Here is a 19,397-nt window from a genome sequence, read left to right as displayed (position 1 = left end):
AAAATATGGTCCTCTTTTCACCACTGACAAAATAAAACAGCCCTAATACCCTAAACATTAAAACAGATTCAATATAAAGGTTGTATTTGTGTTGGTAATTGTTTTGATTTGTATACCAATATGGTCCTATTCTAACCAAGGACTAAATGACACCTAGAGGAATTCAAAACAGATTCAATCTAATGCGAGTCAAAGTATACATTTTAAGATTTGTCTGCCACTCTTATACAACTAACAAAATGTCAGGTTAGGCAACAGAGACATAAATATGAGCCTTGTAATATTTTATCTGTCCTCGTATCAGTCTCCTTGATGATTAAATGCCAGTCCATACAAGACACACTGGGTATCGTATGAGTTCTGCAGCTATGAAACTACATAATGCCAATCTTGCTTCTTCACTGTACAAAATGTCAGCCCACTCAGTGGAGACAGACATAGGTTCTACTGCCAGGTGTGTGTGTAGATCTCCACCGTCACAAAGCCTGCTGGTCAGGGAACAGACTGATAGTAACAACTCCCTGCTCTCCATCACACATACCGACATTTAGCAAATACTTCGTAGATCAATGTGCCTGAATGTATGTTCTCAGCAAGACTGAGACACAAGTGCCAGGCAAACACTGTGTAAATGACACAGCATTTATAGATACAAAGTCACTAGATATTCATGTCAAATGACTGGTACAAATCACCCATGTCTCTACGACATATCCGTCTGTAATGACAAGACTCCAAGAAGAATATCATGAGCAACGTTACATCTACTACAAGCAATAACACTCACCAGACATCTGACGCCAACACACAAGTATCCCAATAAACTGTCCCCAACTATTCACGAGGTATTACATGGATCTTCCTTCCTCCTCCCCAGCTGAACTGGAACATCTGTCGTGATGAATGCAGGCCAATGTTCCTGGACCATCAATGTCTCAGCTGGGGCTGCAGATGACATCAATGTCTCGTCCTACTTCCTAGTAATGGACACCTCGCTGTTAATGTCAGCCTTTGGTACTCAACCCAGGCCAATATACCCAGCTACAGCTCTACTCTCTCACTCCTATCTTCTCACTACTACACTGTAGGTACTCCCTCAGTAATGTCTCCGCCAACACCAAACTTTCATCTTTCTATTATCCTTGCAGCTCCTATGCAGGTCGATGCTAAAATTAGCACAGCGCCTGCTCATTAGCAATAATTAGCGTGTCTGCCTGTAACAATAGACCTAGTTCGTGGTAATTCATAACTTTCTCCTGGCTGTCGAAGCCCAACACTTCACATTGTTCGACCTTGTGATCACTGGTGTGTGAAATCAGGTATGGAGTTTGTGTTTCCAACTGAATGGCACATAAGTAATATGCCCTTCACCTGACTTAAACTTTGCACAGGGTTATGGCTTCAGCACCTGTTTATTGTCTATATATAAATGTCATGCATAGACTACTAGACTACGATTCAGGAATACAAAAACACCATTCACAAATCGTATTTTTGTGATTAATATTTAAAAGACCGTTCAACATCAAAGAACAGTGAATCACTTCATGCATGATAAAATGTCACGTTGTGATGTTTTGACGACAATAACAAGGTTATAAATACACTTTCAATATTGTAAAGGTCATACTCTGTATATAGAACTACAATGTGGCATAGATTAATCCCCATGATCAGAGGCAACATTATGTCACTGATCCTCACAGTTTAAAGTTTGTCTGCCTGCCACAAATAGCCAAATCATATTTTCAATGTACAATATTTTCTGTCAATATTATTCAGTTTCAATTTGTAGCTTCAATTCTAAGTGAGTGATTGAGTGGGTGAGTGAGTGAGGTTAGTTCTATGTCACCCTCAGCAATATACCAGATATATGCTGGCAGCCTATAAATAATTGAATCTAGACCAGACAATCCAATGATCAGCAGCATGAGCATTGATTTACAGAATTGGGTACAAGATGGCACATGTAAACCAAGTCATTTTGACAAACAAATTGACCATGTTTACATTTTTCATCACTTTTAAGCAGTAGAACTGAAATGTTGGAAACAGGTGTATTATCACAACACTTCTATGTTACTAGTTACTAAACTACCTTCATTACAGTTTTACTTGTCTTCAAATCAATTTATGTGTCTCGGGCTAACGAACTATCATGAATTTCAAATAGGGTTTACGATAAGAACAAATGTGTGAAAAGAAAGGTCATGCACAAATGTGTTTACACACATACTGATGCACTTTAACTCCTCACACATCTGTCTACAATGGCACAACTGATACACTCAATGTTGGTACAAGTGATGGTACAACTGACACTCTCAATGATGGTACAACTGACACTCTCAATGATGGTACAACTGACACTCTCAATGATGGTACAACTGACACTCTCAATGATGGTATAACTGACACTCTCAATGATGGTACAACTGACACTCTCAATGATGGTACAACTGACACTCTCAATGATGGTACAACTGACACTCTCAATGATGGTACAACTGATCATGACACTCTCAATGATGGTACAAATGACACACTCAAAGATGGTACAACTAACACTCTCAGTGATGGTACAACTGACACTCTCAATGATGGTACAACTGACACTCTCAATGATGGTACAACTGACATTCTCAATGATGGTACAACTGATCATGACACTCTCAATGATGGTACAAATGACACACTCAAAGATGGTACAACTGACACTCTCAATGATGGTACAACTGACACTCTCAATGATGGTACAACTGACACTCTCAATGATGGTACAACTGACACTCTCAATGATGGTACAACTGACATTCTCAATGATGGTACAACTGATCATGACACTCTCAATGATGGTACAAATGACACACTCAAAGATGGTACAACTAACACTCTCAGTGATGGTACAACTGACACTCTCAATGATGGTACAAATGACACTCTCAGTGATGGTACAACTGACACTCTCGATGATGGTACAAATGACACTCTCGATGATGGTACAAATGACTCTCTCAGTGAATAAACAAATGTAGCTGCTGTACTCCAACAGAAGCTACTGGTCCTACATCAATAAATCATTGCTTCCTCTTTTCCCGAAGAATTCTACATTTGCTTCTGTAGCAACCATCACAATAGATGCCGTAAAGATGCTGTTCAATCAGACTGTCAGGATCAATGGCATGTCTGCTACTTCTCGTGGCAGATGCACCATTGCCAGACTGCAGTGAATGGTTGAGGGATAAACCCCACCCCACCCCCCGTATCTCACTACATCAAGCAGTATTGTCCTGCATTCTATTGCCGACACAAAATCGTTAAAATTGTCATGCACATTTGTGGGGGCATCATTACAGGAGCAATATCATGTGTTCTGAACCTACTAACTGTACTACAATTACCTGTACTGCACCTTTTTAGAAACTGATTTGTATAAACTAAATGATGAAGAGCATAAAGGCATGTAACCATGACAACGCTGTCATTGATACAACATAAACACTGTCACATGGAAATTCTTTGAATTATTTATTCATGATGACAGTTTTGAGAGTGTATGATCTTTTACAATCTGCCTATAAATATCTTCAACTTGGCTAAATTATTTAGCAATTACAACATTAAGAGAAGGCTGAGAATGACAAATGCCAACTTGCTTTTCACAAACGTCTACTCCACTGATGCTACTTCTGTGAAACATGAGTTAGCTTCCAAATTATTTCTACACACTAGAATTTTCTCAGTAAAACCAGAAAACATTGCATGAACATAGCTGAAATATTAGTTGATGAGAAATCTCATTTTCTTTGCTCAAACTTGTACTGCTAACAAAACATCAATGTTTTTTGTTGAGATGCACCTGCTTATGCAAACACAACATCAAACATAACTGTTTGACGAGCAATTAATCAATCATATTAAACTGATCACTGGACAAGAAATAATATTTTCCTACAACATTTCTTTCCACCTTGGGGATTATCTGAAACTGGAGACAAGTTTAGTTCCAGTAGAACCAGCTGTCTGCCGAGCTGTCAATCACAATCACAATATGATGCCAAAAAACCCACGTAAATTAATCATTTTTCAATTATGGTGTATTTCAACATGGATGACACATAGCAGGGTTTGGTGAGTTTGTATACAGGCATTGTAAACATACAGCCACTGACAACAGACTGGAAGATGGCGGCACAAAGAGGGGATCTTCTCCTGTATGGAGGTGAATAGAGTCACGTGTCACTGGCTCATATTTCAGACGTTATTCAATTGTCTTCGTTACATGTAGGCTACATCCCATGTCAAGGAGTAACTGAAGTGAATATTTAGTCTTTGTGCTTGGGAAAACATATGAATGCCTCATTATTGATTAGTTCCTTTTTGTTAATTCACCTTTGGTATCAACCTCCCCCCCTTCCCCCGTCCTACAAACATGGCATGTATCTGCCCATGATTATTATTTTTTTTTAATGCAAAAATCAGCCTCTTTACAGATAAGAATGTAGGCTTGTCTTACCAACTTTGCACCTGGATTCATTTCATTGATATCAGTAACTTCAATTAACCCTGAATCATATTTTTATGTTAACCCATACCAATTCATTTCAAGAAGACTTTTCATTTGAAGATAATGAAAACTCGGAACAAACCGTCTAAAACATGTGTTCACTGAGATAATGTATTGAACACCATTCACTCCTGTATGTTCTTGGTTACTTGACAGGGAGATGGCCAACTTCATTAACCGGTATTGGTCCTAGTTTCATTAGATATATATCAGCAGTGTGGTATACTAATGTTTGATTGGACAGCTGATATAACTAATGTCCTGACAGCAGGCTATTGTGATTGGAATAAATGGATGGTACCTTGGCAGTAATTCGAGGGTAACAGGCCACCTCCAGTGATAGGATACAGAGTCTTGTGTCTGAGAGACAGATGAGAGTCCTGGAAATCGGCTGACTAATGCTGATGTGTCGAAAGGAAAGCTGTTTAGGCTGAGGTCAAGCTGGGCTATATAACCTGATATCACACTGTGATGTTTCTATAGTATCACAGATTCAGGGACATACACAGTCAATCTATAGGATGTACAGAGAAAAGCAGTACCAGATTCAACACCAAAATATAATTGAACGAGTTGATGCTATTGAGAAATTACTGGAAGATGTTCACTGAATGAGTTCAGGACTGTTTGATGCTTAAGAAAATGCCAAGGGTAAATGCAGTTGGTCTGCTGCAAAATGAAACATTGAGGCACATCCGACTGAGATCCCCACCCCCTCCACAGTGCAGCACCAGTAACAGCCAGTAAAACCTGCCTGGGATCCAGGGATCACACTGGTACACAAACACATATCATAGTGGGACATCACAGGATCATGGTGGTACACACCCTTGGATCATAGTGGTACACACCCTTGGATCATAGTGGGACACACCCATGGATCATAGTGGGGCATACCCATGGATTATAGTGGGACACACCCATGGACCATAGTGGGACACACCCATGGACCATAGTGAGACATGCCCATGGATCATAGTGAGACACGCCCATGGATCATAGTGGGACACACCCATGGACCATAGTGGGACACATGCATGGACCATAGTGAGACACGCCCATGGATCATAGTGTGACACACCTATGGACCATAGCATGGGGATGGCAACAGGAAAATCGATTTTCAGTTGAAAACTTAATACAGTCATTGAATGGGGGCTCAGACGATTCACGAAATTGATTAGTTTGAAATAATGGATCCATGGATTTGCGGAAAAGTGCAATCCCTGATAGTGGGACACACCCATAGACAATAGTGGAGCACACTATGCATCACAGGACACAGGATCAAGGTGGGGTGCACCAATGGATTATAGCGGGAAATACCCATAGATCATAGTGGAACACACCCCAGGATCACGGTGGGACACACCCATGGATCATACCCCAACAAATGTCTCCAAAGACACTATTCACACCCATATTTGCTCACCAGCAAGTAACAGATCAGGCTTCTAATCAGAGCAAGACCCAGAATCAACATCCCAAAGTGGCTGGGAAGAAGTAAAGGCTGTATGGCAACCCAGATGGCAACAGTCCCATGTTTCAAAACAATGTGAACCTGCCCAAAACATGAAGCATGTATTTGGTAAACAGCCTGGTGTTTGAGACAACACTGACAGACTCAAGTCAAACCTGTTTTCTTTCTGAAGTTGGATTGCTGAAAGACCTTCCGGTCAAAGGTTAGATGGTGGAGGCAGGTTGTGAAAGCAAAATAATTTCATCCAGAAATAAGAAACATATGAGAGTATCTAGGGAATTGGCAGGGGAGACCACTCCATGGACACACGTGGACCTTGACAGGGCCAAGCTCAACACACAGCCAATCTCTACAACCACTACACAATTCCACACTCACTGACACTGATTCTGTTACTACTTATTCACACAGACTAGGTCCGGCATCAAACAGCATGCTAGTATCTGCATTATCCTTCAGAAACTTACAGCATGAGGGCACAACTGACAACATCAAGCCCCAGTTCCCTGATGCATCCCATACCATAAGGTTCACTGTCACCTGTGCACTTAGTGTTTCATGTTGTCAGGAAATAATACTTCCTATCAGCCTGTTGGGCCACAAAGGCTGCTGACAAAGTAACACTAATCCCTCCAGCCTGGTAAAGGCAGTTTGGATCCTTACACGAATAAACAAAGCATTTCATAATCCAACGTTGGTGTACTCAAGAATTAGGTTTTTATTTCAACTGAAGAAATGCAGTTTGAGTATTTGTCGTAATGAGCAGCAGGGGCTTTTACAAAATTGACAAAGTGCGTGTGCTTATTAAACCAAAGTTGAACATTACTTTTCAGAGATCAACAGATGAGAACATATTGGAGTCAACAGTCGATGAAACTCAAACCTTTCCACAACAAAGATGCAGTGCAGTAATATACTTGAGCACTATGGTGTCCTCTGTAGCAATATAGACTGTCATGGAAGTTTCCAGGTAAGTAGAGAGGACTTACAAAGACAACAAACAGTCTGACATAGAAGCTGACTGGAAGAGCTTGATCTATAGGATGGTAAGTCTATCACACAGCCTATTTCACTCTCTATTTCTATACACACACATTTCTACTGCAAGTCTAGAATGTGTGGAAAGTCTATATTTCCACTGTTTCTCATGGCTCCGTTTCATTATATCTTTTCAAGTTTTATTATGAACTGTTTTGTTGGGTTTTTTTGTTTATGTAAAAATGTTCATTTCAGAGGCTAGATGTTAGTCTAATTGAACAATCCACTTTTCATCCAAAACCACAAAATATCTATATAACTATACCAAGCAAGGCCACAATCTCACCTTCAGGCATAAATATGCCCTGGCCCAATTTCTGTTACATAGTAAGGGACAATAAACAACAGAACATAAAACATTTTTTTTATTTCAGGGACTAAATGTGAGATCCTAGTCGGCAAACACTGGGAATCACCCTGCTTCTGAAACTTTATCATGTCCCATCATCTATCTAAACTTAATGGCGGGCAGCATTCCAAAGACATAGCCAGATTTATGACACAGCTATATCTTAGTGAACAGACGTTAAGAGATGTGCAAAAACAAGACATTTTTCACCTCAACTATGCTACAAATAGCATCCTGCACCCTCTAGGTCCTCTAGCCACTGTAATGAGTGAGTGAGTGCGTTAAGTTTTATGCTGCACTCAGCAATCTCACAAGTTTAGTCAGTAGTTTATCAAAAGATTTACCGTTACTTTGTTACAGAGTCATAATTTACATATCAGCTTATTAGGTCATGGAACCATTTAATTACTTTCACGCGAAATGCAGTGAACCTAACTTTAGCCTGTATTAATTAATAATTAATCAGAATTAAAACCTACTTGCTACATCACATGATAACATATTACACATCCCAAGTGCTAGCTGACATTGTGCACTGAGACTCTCAACTGATCAGACTGTCAGAAAACACTTTGTCTCCAATTAATTACAGCTTAGGTCACAGTCCCACCAGAATTTCATTCTACCCATCTGCCCTTGGACCATTGTCTTGTTTGTAACTGATACGGCTTTTATTCCACTTCATTAGAGGAAAAGATCAGGAATTCTCTTCCACATCCAAATTCCACATAAGTAGACACAAACCACTATTTTAACAAAAGAGAATAAGTTTCTGCATGGTTCTCAATGAATGGAGAATGTTAAGACAAATAGTGATAAACTTATAGCTATGTTCTTTTCTAAAAGCCTAAAATGTAATAAAGCATTGAACAATTCCTTCCTGATCTCCTCATATTTAACCCTATTTGGCGTGCCTCTGTTATGAAACATTACAATTTTTCAGACAGAAGAAAACAGCTTTTGCCCAAAGATACAGACACTTTGTCCACATAACACAGACATTATGGACAACTGTGGTAAAATCCCATTTAACCAGCGAAGATGACTTTCTTCATGAGCCAGTGAGCCAGTTTGTCTGAGCTATTGATGGCAGGAACGGGATGTCCTTGGGATGTTGTGGTGGCGGGAAGGAAGACGGTTGCATGGCTTACTCACCTGGGCCCATGAGCATGAAGAAACAATAGCATGATACAAATACTGTAGGTCTTTGCCTGGCAGATGTAACATAAAAACAGCTTTGTGCAGCCCTCCCCAGGAAATCTGGCTGCCCTGCAGGATTTCCAGTTTAGTCATGAATTACTTAATTGGAGTCGAGCTGCTGCATCAACAACTTACAGAGCTCACATACAGAAATGATAATTTCATAATTTTCTTATCTAAATTTACATTTCCCTTAATAAAACTGATGTGAAATTATAACAGTAGCATTTGACCAATCAATATTGAGAAAAAATCATAAAAATATGATTTAAGATATGATGTATGCAAATGCCAAATTGAAAACCTAACGTCACTCTGTTCTGTAACCTGATTGGTTGAAAAACATGATCAAATAGTATTAGATTCCCGGAAACTGCAAGACTATTCACTGCGTATTGACACCTAAACAATTGTTTTGTTGTGTCATCAACAGTGGTGATGTCATTTAAATCGTATTGTGACGTAAAGTTAGAATGACGTCACAAATGAACAGCTCCAGATGCTACCATGGGAACCAGCTGAAACGGCCTGCTGATGACACTTCACTGCTGTACCCTACTCGATGTAAAGGAGTGCAGACAGTAAAACTCTTTGGTTTACTTTTGTGTTTACAATGTCAATAAACATCATGTGTTGGCCAATTTCCAGGTGTTATTGAGTATTTGAAGCACGGGAATATTTCATTTGAAACCTCCTTCTGACGCCTTCAGTTCCAAATGCATTCCTGTGCTTCAGATACTAAATAACACCCGGAAATTGGCCAACACATGATGTTTATCTCCTAAATGTATAGTAACATAACATCTTGACATGACTTTATGGCTTTTCTCCATGTGCTATGGAAATATACTGACAGCAGAAGAAATGCAAGTTTAAGAAAAATGAAATCTCATAAAAGTAAGCATTTAAGTTTATGTCTTCTATTTTAAAAACTTGACAATATCAGAATTGTGTTTCTTTTGCAAGTATAGTTCCTGATTTCAGTGATCTACAAGACACTTATTTCACTGTTTCATGACTGATCACACACTCCAGTCATCTTACACCAATATCCTCACAATACATCACTTTCCCACACATCTCCTGTTGTGTCTGTGTTCTGAAAACACCTTGATCGGTACCAGTATATCTGTTCAATGAAACACGTTAACAATAGTCAGTTATGTTCCGGAATGTCAGCTCAAGGTGGAACCTATACTTACAGTGATAGAACCTATACTTATAGTGATAGAACCTATACTTATAGTGATAGAACCTATATTTATAGTGATAGAACCTATACTTATAGTGATAGAACCTATACTTATAGTGATAGAACCTATACTTACAGTGATACAAATAATAGTCTTCCCATATAAACAACACTGGCCTTGGCATCAGCAACAACAATTTCAGCATTTGAGAGACCAGAATTAGGGGGAAAGAATTCTAGCTCTTATGAATATTTGGTAAGTCTGGGGACTCTTGTGTGATGATAGCATGGCCTGAACTAAGTCTGAAGATTTAACATTTCTCAGAAGCAAATGACAGTCATCCACAAAAAGAGACAAGAAGAACCCTAAACATTCTTAAGCTTAGCCCTGTTCCAGTTACTCCCTTCTATTTTAAACTTTTATTCTCCATAGGATCTGATAACGTACACTTGTCTAGGACAGCTGGAAAAATATCACACTTAGTGGAACACTAAACAATACAGGTGCTGGATCAGCCATGTATCACCACAATAAGCTGAGTGACTTCAGAGTCAGTTATAGGATGTTCAGGATGAACTGACAATGCACAATGACAAGACCTGACTTGAACCTTTGACTGCTTATCTGCATGTAAGTCTGCAAATATGTCTGCATACAGTTCTGTAAGTCTGCACGTAGGTCTGCTGGTACGTTGACATGTAAGTCTGCATGTACATCTGCAAGCCTGGCTGTATGCAGATCTTCTGCGGCCCAGATAAGCTGTGTATGTGGGTAACATGAGCACAGAAAATTTCCAATTATATGTTGATAAATAACTGTTGCATACCAGTTACACATTTAAAATGTAAGGTACGCAAAAGGTCTAAAACATATGAGTACAGAATAAATTCATAAAATTGTTTGCATAATGGAAAATATATTTATTGCTATTAAGTTGTATTGCCAGTATAGGATGAGTGATTTTCTATGAAACCATTTCCATTATATTTAAGTTTGGTATAAAGGCAGATAAAATATAAGGCAGTACATACCTGCATAGTAAAGTTACTTGATAACAAACACTTAGGTGTGAAAAATCACAGAAATACTCACATATTGGAAAGCAGTGGGTAACGGAAAATGAAATAACCACTCAACATTTATGATACCCATTCCGAAAAAAAGTACAATGGGTACAGTATCCACAAGAACTAAATCTTATCTGGAGCTCTGAACCTTCATGTTGGTCTACATGTAAATCTACATGGAGAACAGAATGCAGATCATCATGAGTGTACAAGTAGATGAGCAAGTAAGGCTGTATATCTGAATGTGGGCTAACTGTTCTCACCAGCTAAGAGTCAACCACATGCAGGAAACTCATCATAGATCATTATGCAATACAACACCAATCATGAATCAGTCTCAGATTACTATTTCTGTATAGATAACAAGTCACAGCAGCAATTATCCATGCAATGTTCATATCACACAAATGTTATCACTGAAATTAAGAGACACATTTAGGGAAGACAACAAGAAAGTGGTTCAGTGCTGTCTTTCTTGAATTATTGCAGCAGCACATCAGTCAGGGAACCAGTAAAAAATTAACACCACTTAATAGTCAAACAAGGACCACATCCACAATGTATGAATACTTTCTGCTGCCCCAACCCACACACCACTTCAGATACGATAACAGTTAAATGAGGTAGCTGTGTCCAGCTTCAACAGGTTGAGAAGGTAACTGTTCAAGCTTGAAGGGTGTTAACATGGCAATATCAAGCAGCCTCTATGTAAGTACTGGCAAACAAGGATAAGTTGAACTCTGACCTGACAATTAACCCATATTAGCATGTATGAGTGACGCCCACTAATACTTGCCATTGTATGTGAAGAGACCCCAGGTTGTCCGTGATCTAGTGTCATGTGTTACCAACTTGCTAAACCGACTGTGTGAGTCATATGAGCAAAGCATATACAAATAAATTTCATCACCATGCACTGTACGTGCACTAGTCTACATCTGCTCTAGCTTTTACAAACCAAATGGGTCTGCTCATTGCCATGCACTTCCTACTTCTCATGAACATATTCTTTGCAATGGTCTAACTTATCCTTGTTTGCCAATAAGCATCAACACAAAACTGGGTGTGTTCCAGTACACATTTCATTGCAAAAATTGTATGTGGTTACAATATAGTTGAACAATCAAAGGTGAACGGAACATTTATGAATGATACCTACATTTAAATCTTTTACTGATGGTTCAGGTCAGTCATTACTGCAGTGAAGCACTTATACTGACTAGTGCATGTCCAATAATACTGTACACGCTCCAGTTTTTGTGTTTCCATGGAAATGCACAACACTCATGCAAGATTAGCCTCTATATACAACTGACAACAGAAGCTTCCAAATATTAACACACCAAATTCATTAAAATTATTTTGCAAAATCCTTTACTAAACTGTTAAATTTTCATAAACAGTGTCTATCGAGTTTATCACAAAAACTTCAAAGCCTTTTAATGAAATTGTCACATAAGTACAATTACCATTATTGATATCAATATTTTATCATCCTGAAACATTTTTGATGGATGAAAAGAATAAAAGAATTTCATTTGTTTCAAATTTGCTGAAATATACATAATTTTACAAGATTCTGTTGCCATGGCAATGAAGTGATGAATTTCCTACCATGTATGATCATTGTCGGGTGTTCTGACAACACACTCACAGGGGCTGTGGGGAGAAACAATGGGAGGGGTCAATGACACAACCAATGCAATTTCAACACGAGGCAGCATTAGACAAATTCACTAAAGCAAGCATTACAACATCTTGGTGACATCCTGAAAATTTCAAAATTAAGAACAGTGTTATTTATGGAGAACTGTTTTCATGCAAGTATTAACTGAATATTGTAATTTAGAAATAGAATCCATAAATACAATTTAAACAATTTTATGCAAGTCTTAATTATGACATTTTCTGGTCATAATATGATGAAATCAGAGAAGTAAAGCCTTTGTGTCTCTTGGGTGAGGTTGACAATGAAATCAGTGAAATTATCATATCTTAAATATTTAAATTTTTATTCCCATACACTTTGAAGTTAAATTTTTCAGTAAATACAATAATGAATTGGAAAGAATTAACACTACAGGCATTCTTTGAACTTGGGTTTTTTAAAAAAATATGCAAGTAATTTCCTGAAGATGATGGATGTGTGACAGCTAGTTGTGGGCTAGGACTATAGACAGCACATTGTACGCTCCTGGGATGCAGCTCAAGTGCACCAGCGGTACACACAAGGATACCACCCTGCCAAATAGCTGCCCGTTAGTGGCAAGTTCCATGCCCATCCATAACCATACATTCCCTCAACTTCAACTTGTGTCAATTATTCAAAAGACATTATGAAGGTTCACTATTCAGAATGAATGCTGAACAGTATGTGCATCAGAAAGAATTCCACAAATAGCAGCATGACCTTACATTTTCTTTGTAACTTTGATGTGAACGATAAAGAAAACATGAAGACTAACATCTATATCCAGTAACAAATATATCTGAGCACTCGATATGCACCATGTCATTTGCAGCTATTAGCACATATCACAGCTTATACCGTCTCATATACCACAATTATCACATATCTCACAGCTTACACTGCTACATAAACGTATCAACACAAATCTCCCTGCCTTGAGTCATGGTGTTGTATAAAATGATAATCACATGGCTTGCAACCACCCTGTGATATAAAACTTTCATAATGACTGCTTATACTTACTGTGTTCTATAAACCTTTTATCACAAATCTCATTCCTAAAACTTATTGTGTTCTATAAACAAATTATTAATAATCATCCAGTTCTATAAATCTATTATCACATGTCTCTCTGCCAATACTGTGCTCTATAAACCTATTTACTATCATGTCAAGTGTTTATACTTTTCAAATATATTGCTTTTCACACTTCCTGTGATGGATACTCACATATAATGTGTAATAAATATTTTATGTCACACACTGCACACATGTCCAAGTATTCTTTTATCAAGTTTTTTTCATCAAATTTGGTAATTATTCCACAAAGCATTTGCAAAGCATCAAAGCATCAAAACAAACTTAACTAATGAACACAAGAGGCAGGATTGACAGCAACAAAATTCAAAATGAAAAATAAACAAACCAAAGAGGGACTACTCACAACACATGCTGTTCAAGTTCAATAGATTTGGGGCGATTTCGTTTTCGATTCAGTCGACCAAGGCTCATACTGCGCTTCAAGGAACCAACTAATGAGTGGCTACAAGGAAATACACAAAATAAACACTACACAAAATGCAACAGCCAACAAAAGAAAATAAAGAGAAATTCATCAAAAGAGACAACCAAATCAGTTTCAAAATTTTCAACCCAAAGTATTTTGCAATCATCTTGAGATGTTGAAAATTCTGAAATTTCAATTTTATTCTTTTGCAATGGGATTTCAATAAAACTTGTATTTTTTAGTACAAATTACAATAGACAATTATAACAAGAAATACATACACTCACAAATACAGTGCTAAATTAGATGAGTTAGACTAATCAGTAGTAAAAGATTACACACTGAATGGCTTACAAGAATGCTGTGATGCCAGCCAGAGAGAAATATTTTGCATTTTCTTTCATTCCCAAAACTTAACAATTTTAATTCTATTTATCCATTTACTGATATGGCATTTTACACACTTTATATTCCTTTAACAAAACATTTTTGGATGAACATTACCAAATCTTTTTGTTGTATGTCACAGAAGTAACCAACCACTGGAAAATGCTTCTTAGTTCTCTGTGATGACATTTCATATAATCAACGATAAACAGAAATAAAACAAAACAAAACAGAAAAATTAGAACCCACTAAACCGAGGGTTCAACAGAACAACAATGCATGCTGGATGGATGACAAGTTCATTTATGACACAACTGAAAATAGAGCTGACAATGCAAAGAACACATTAGTATCCAAACATCAAAATAAGCAGTTACATGCCAAGAGATAAAATTCAGCAAAATCACAACGCAACTGAAAGGACAACTTACAACATTAATGGTAAGCTGGTGTCACTTGTGTCAACACTGGTTGACAGGGACAGACAATGTCACTGTACCGAAACATACTGTGGTACACTGTCAACAGGAAGTCTCTTGAAACGGAAACGGCTGACATGTAGATTGGGAAACGGAGTGTGAATCATACAAGCAAGAAGGCTCTACAGTCCAGCAACTCCAGCACATACATGGTGACCAGATATATAGTTTATTTCAGGTGACATGTACATTGTTCACTTCATAATCAATAAAGAATTATTTACAAAAAATATTCATAATCAATATCATAAAAATAATTGAAATGCTGTTCATGTAATTAAGATGTGACAAAACTAAGGCTATTTTCTGTGGAGAATTGAGCTGGGTCTGTTAGAGCACCAGCAACACTGCTATTTCCTGTGGAATAAAACCCTGTCATACAGCACATATGAGCTTGTACTGCTAGATCTTATATCTTAATTTGTTGTGAGAGCTGGAGCGACATGTTTTCATGTGACTAAAAAATGAATGAATGAATGAATGAATGAATGAATGAATGAATGAATGAATGAATGAATGAATGAATGAAAATAGAACTTGTATGCTCCCCTGGAAGTGATTGTACACTGATCCACTGACTTGCATACAAAGAGGTGGAGAATTCTATTATTATTTATGAAGCCCTTCTTGCTTCAGTAGTAACGTATCTATTATGATTATTTCAATTTAAACTTCACTTTTTAAACAACTTTCTATTACTATTGATATTTAATTATGCAGTATAATATGGTTGTACATTGTATTCATCTAAAATTGTCAATATCATGACATGTTTTGGAAACAGTTTCGGGACCTTTGTTTGAAAAAATTATTAAGAAAGTGTAGCAACTTTTTTATCATGATTAATTATTGTTGTTAGAAGTGATTCCCTGTTTTTGCAATAGTCTGTATAAGATATTATATGGTGTTTTCCGGTTATTATCCAGTTTGTTCAGTTGTACTTCCCAACTTCTAAAATGCCACGCCACGCCATGAACACCACAGTTCTTGCCACAAGTGAATTCAAGAAATATGCAGTAAAGTCAACAGAAAATGCTTGATCTCCAGTACATTATCTGACACTCTTCAGTGTTTCAGATCCTATACCATTAGCACCAACTTATCTGCCTTACAGATTTTATAACCCAATTGAATCCCATTGAAACATTAATTCAATGAAACCTCTGATTGGCTCTTCCTGTCCTGGTCTGACAGACAACAAGTCAATGTAACAAGCATGCATACTCAATCTCCCAAGCAGGTGCCCCTCCAGCCAACATGCTCTACCAGTTTATCTTGTCTGTCTCGGATTAAAACCACATGGGTACACACTTCCATTTTCCTGGCTGAGATTTACTTTATTTTCACTCTCATTCAACCAGACTAATTTATTAGAAAAGCTGTATTTTAATCCGGTGATTAAGAACACTGAATGAAACATGACCATCGTTGATCAAATTCTAATTGCCTCAAATTGAATCAATCTCAGTTTAAATTTGATCAAAATAATTTAAGAGATTCTTCATACAGGATGATGGATCAAATTAGATTTAATTCAGTTGAAATTCTTTTTTCACAAAATACATCTCATCCAAGAAGACAGTTCTCATCACACTACAGGCCATTCAATTTGAAACATCATTTATCTTGCATTGTCGTGTCTTGATTCCCGGGTAGGACCTCCCCACACTGATGACTATTCATATTCAACTTTTCAATTTCTATCAAAAACATATCCTTAAACGGCTTCTCATTTCCTGAATAGAATTAATCACATCTGAAATTTCAAAATCTTGATTGAATGTGAATGACTGGCTTGTACTGAATGAACATCAGCTTTCAGAATATAACACAAACTAGCACTCAGTTCCTTCAGATAAAACATAAAAACAAGGGCTTCAGCACCACAATATCTCCATGAACAAACCAAAAGTCTTGCCTACATGGGTCTGGCACAACTGAGTGGCTGCTATCCAAGGTGGCAACTGTCCTGCTCCCAACTATATAATGTAAATAAAACAATAAACTCGAGCCATGCTTACATTTGATTTGTATGATTCGTGTCACATGTGAGGAAGGAATGGAAAACCAGATACCTGAAGACATGGAAATATGTAACCACATGAAAAACTGACTGAAGAAACTTGAAGAGCACTACCTGCAGGGACAATGGCGCCGAGAAGCCCAAAACTCTCTAAGACAATGAGACAGAGACAAAATAAATTACATTTACTAAAATGTGTGCAAAATAAACTCAAAGCCTCTCACTTCAAATAATGGCAGCCATATGATGTCTATACACAATAACTTTGGGCAGGTATAGCTACAGTAATATATACCAGTACACTGTTCATTACATACACTGGAATGTCTGATGAGATAACCAAACGGGCACGCTTCCAGAAACTGCCATTAGGAATGCACTGATTTTTGAGAATAAAACTCTGAAATGCACCAGGTGAGTTGTGCATGTTATGTTTTGAAGAATCTCACCTGAAAGATACAGTTGTTTTCCATCCACTCTAGTTAAGCCAAGCAGGAGACTGATTGGTGGTATCTGAGATGTGTTGGCAGCCAATACAAAACGTTTCATCAACAAAACAACCAACTTTTGGTTCTAACGTCATCTGCAGAAATCCAGAAGTCAATCCAGTTTTCTTCACTGAAGTCCAGTTAAACATACAAATCTACAAAACCACCCAAATTCGCAGATTTTCATTATCAGAAATATGCATATGTGTAAAATATACACAAATACTTCACACAATATCCTCCCTAACCTATGCTTTCCTGTCAATGTTACAATGTACCCTTCCCTTGCTCACTGTCATCCTACATCCTGGCATCCTCATGTTTGCCATATATACTAGGCACATATTTACACAGACCAGACTGTTAATGCCAGTATCATTGTATCGGCCAGCGAAATGAACAAGGCATCCCTGATTCACTGACAGCCTCATCAGAGTGTGATAACACATGATATACACCACACCTTGTCAAACACCACCTTCGTTACACACAGTCTATTGCAAGAGTCACTAACTGGTGCCATCTTCAATTAAGCAATAAAGTTATACTGAAAACTGAAGCTGACACAATCACATTAAGCAATCAGAAAACATTTTCCACTCAACTTCATATTAACCAGTCATCAGAATAATCAGCATTTAGTGCTCATCAAGCAAATTACACATCTTCCGAACAGACCCATCAATTTAAAGGGGATTTGTCCTAGGGGCAACGGGTTCTCCCAACTCACTTCACTGACTTCATATTTTACAAGGTCAGTGAAGGCAGACATAAAGGTCCTAGGTTTGATTCCCCTCATGAGCATTTTGTGAGAAGTTAATTTCTGATACCACCAGCCATGATAGAGATAGGATAAGATATTTGTCGCTGAGTATTCCATGAAGGAACAGTGGCAATATTGTATAAATTACAAATAGACTTGGACCACAGTAAGTACAAAGATACAGAAATACACAGATATGGTCCACATATAGATCATGCACATTGTAACAATTTAATTTCACTAAATTGCTACAATGATAAGTTGTGCAAGACCTGGGCTGGACATATCTATATAGGGTAACAACAGAGTCTCCCTTTTACTGCCAGTCAGTCCTTGATAATGAATCTAAGAATCAACCAGCCTATTACTCTATACCACAATGGACTACAAGGTCAAGAAAAATTGGCTGATACTAAGTTTTGATTAGGATCTATATCTTATTGCATACAACGTCATGTTCCAGTCACACTACAGCTGACAGATGTTAGCTTTTATCGTCTTGTCTATGTGTGCTATGTAGAGAGGTGTATATACAGTAGGTGTAATTACAGCCTGTATCTAAGTGTGACAAGATAGCATCTGCTCCAACACATGTTGGGCTGATATCTTCTATTATTTGTCATCACAGAGAAAACATGGCAAGAAGTACTATCCTGGATCTCTTCTCTGTCATGGAGAACTATCTTCCACTACATCAACACGAGCTACCTTGCTGTCTTGCTTCAGACATCTAACATGCCAGTAACTTGCTACATAAATTTTATATGTATATTTACATGAAATATACCATCTACCAACAAAATATCTACCAACAAATCAGTAAGTGAAATGACCATAAACATCCTTTAGTAGACTGAACCTCCACCATAGGCTTGAGCTTGCAAGCAAGGTTTTGGATAAGGCAAAGGTCCAACAATACCCAACCGACATCCAATAAACATGAAAGGCAGACATTATAGATATCATCTATTGTCGTCCTGTTCTAACACGGCTCAAGTCAATGAATGGTTTGCTTGGCATGTAATTAAAAGCATGAAATCCTTGTAGAACGCAGGCTCTGTGTAACTATGCTGACAATATCATAAACGTGAGTTTACAAAACTTATTGCTGATGCAATGTATTCATGGAAAGAAAATATAGCATTTTGCAAGGTGTTCTTGAGTTA

The 19,397-nt window shown here is 37.7% G+C and overlaps 1 protein-coding gene across 8 annotated transcripts in view; it reads right to left on the bottom strand.

Annotated features, from left to right (window-relative positions):
• Positions 1–19,397, bottom strand: part of LOC137273155 (ras GTPase-activating protein nGAP-like) — a 226,051-nt gene that overhangs the window by 53,775 nt on the left and 152,879 nt on the right. For 4 of the 8 annotated variants that reach the window (XM_067805633.1, XM_067805635.1, XM_067805639.1 and 1 more), the window contains 2 exons: positions 14,029–14,127; positions 12,509–12,553 (listed from right to left, as the gene is read on the bottom strand). The exons of 3 other annotated variants lie outside the window; for them this stretch is intronic. In XM_067805633.1, the coding sequence (XP_067661734.1) occupies positions 12,509–12,553; positions 14,029–14,127 (144 nt within the window). Of the gene's footprint in view, positions 1–12,508; positions 12,554–14,028; positions 14,128–14,909; positions 14,993–19,397 lie in introns of those variants that run through there. One more of the 8 variants, XM_067805640.1, reaches the window with a different exon arrangement.

The sequence above is a fragment of the Haliotis asinina genome, chromosome 2, assembly GCF_037392515.1.
Source record: "Haliotis asinina isolate JCU_RB_2024 chromosome 2, JCU_Hal_asi_v2, whole genome shotgun sequence".
Classification (NCBI taxonomy): Eukaryota; Metazoa; Mollusca; class Gastropoda; order Lepetellida; family Haliotidae; genus Haliotis; species Haliotis asinina.
This window is presented reverse-complemented; position numbering and strand designations above follow the sequence as displayed.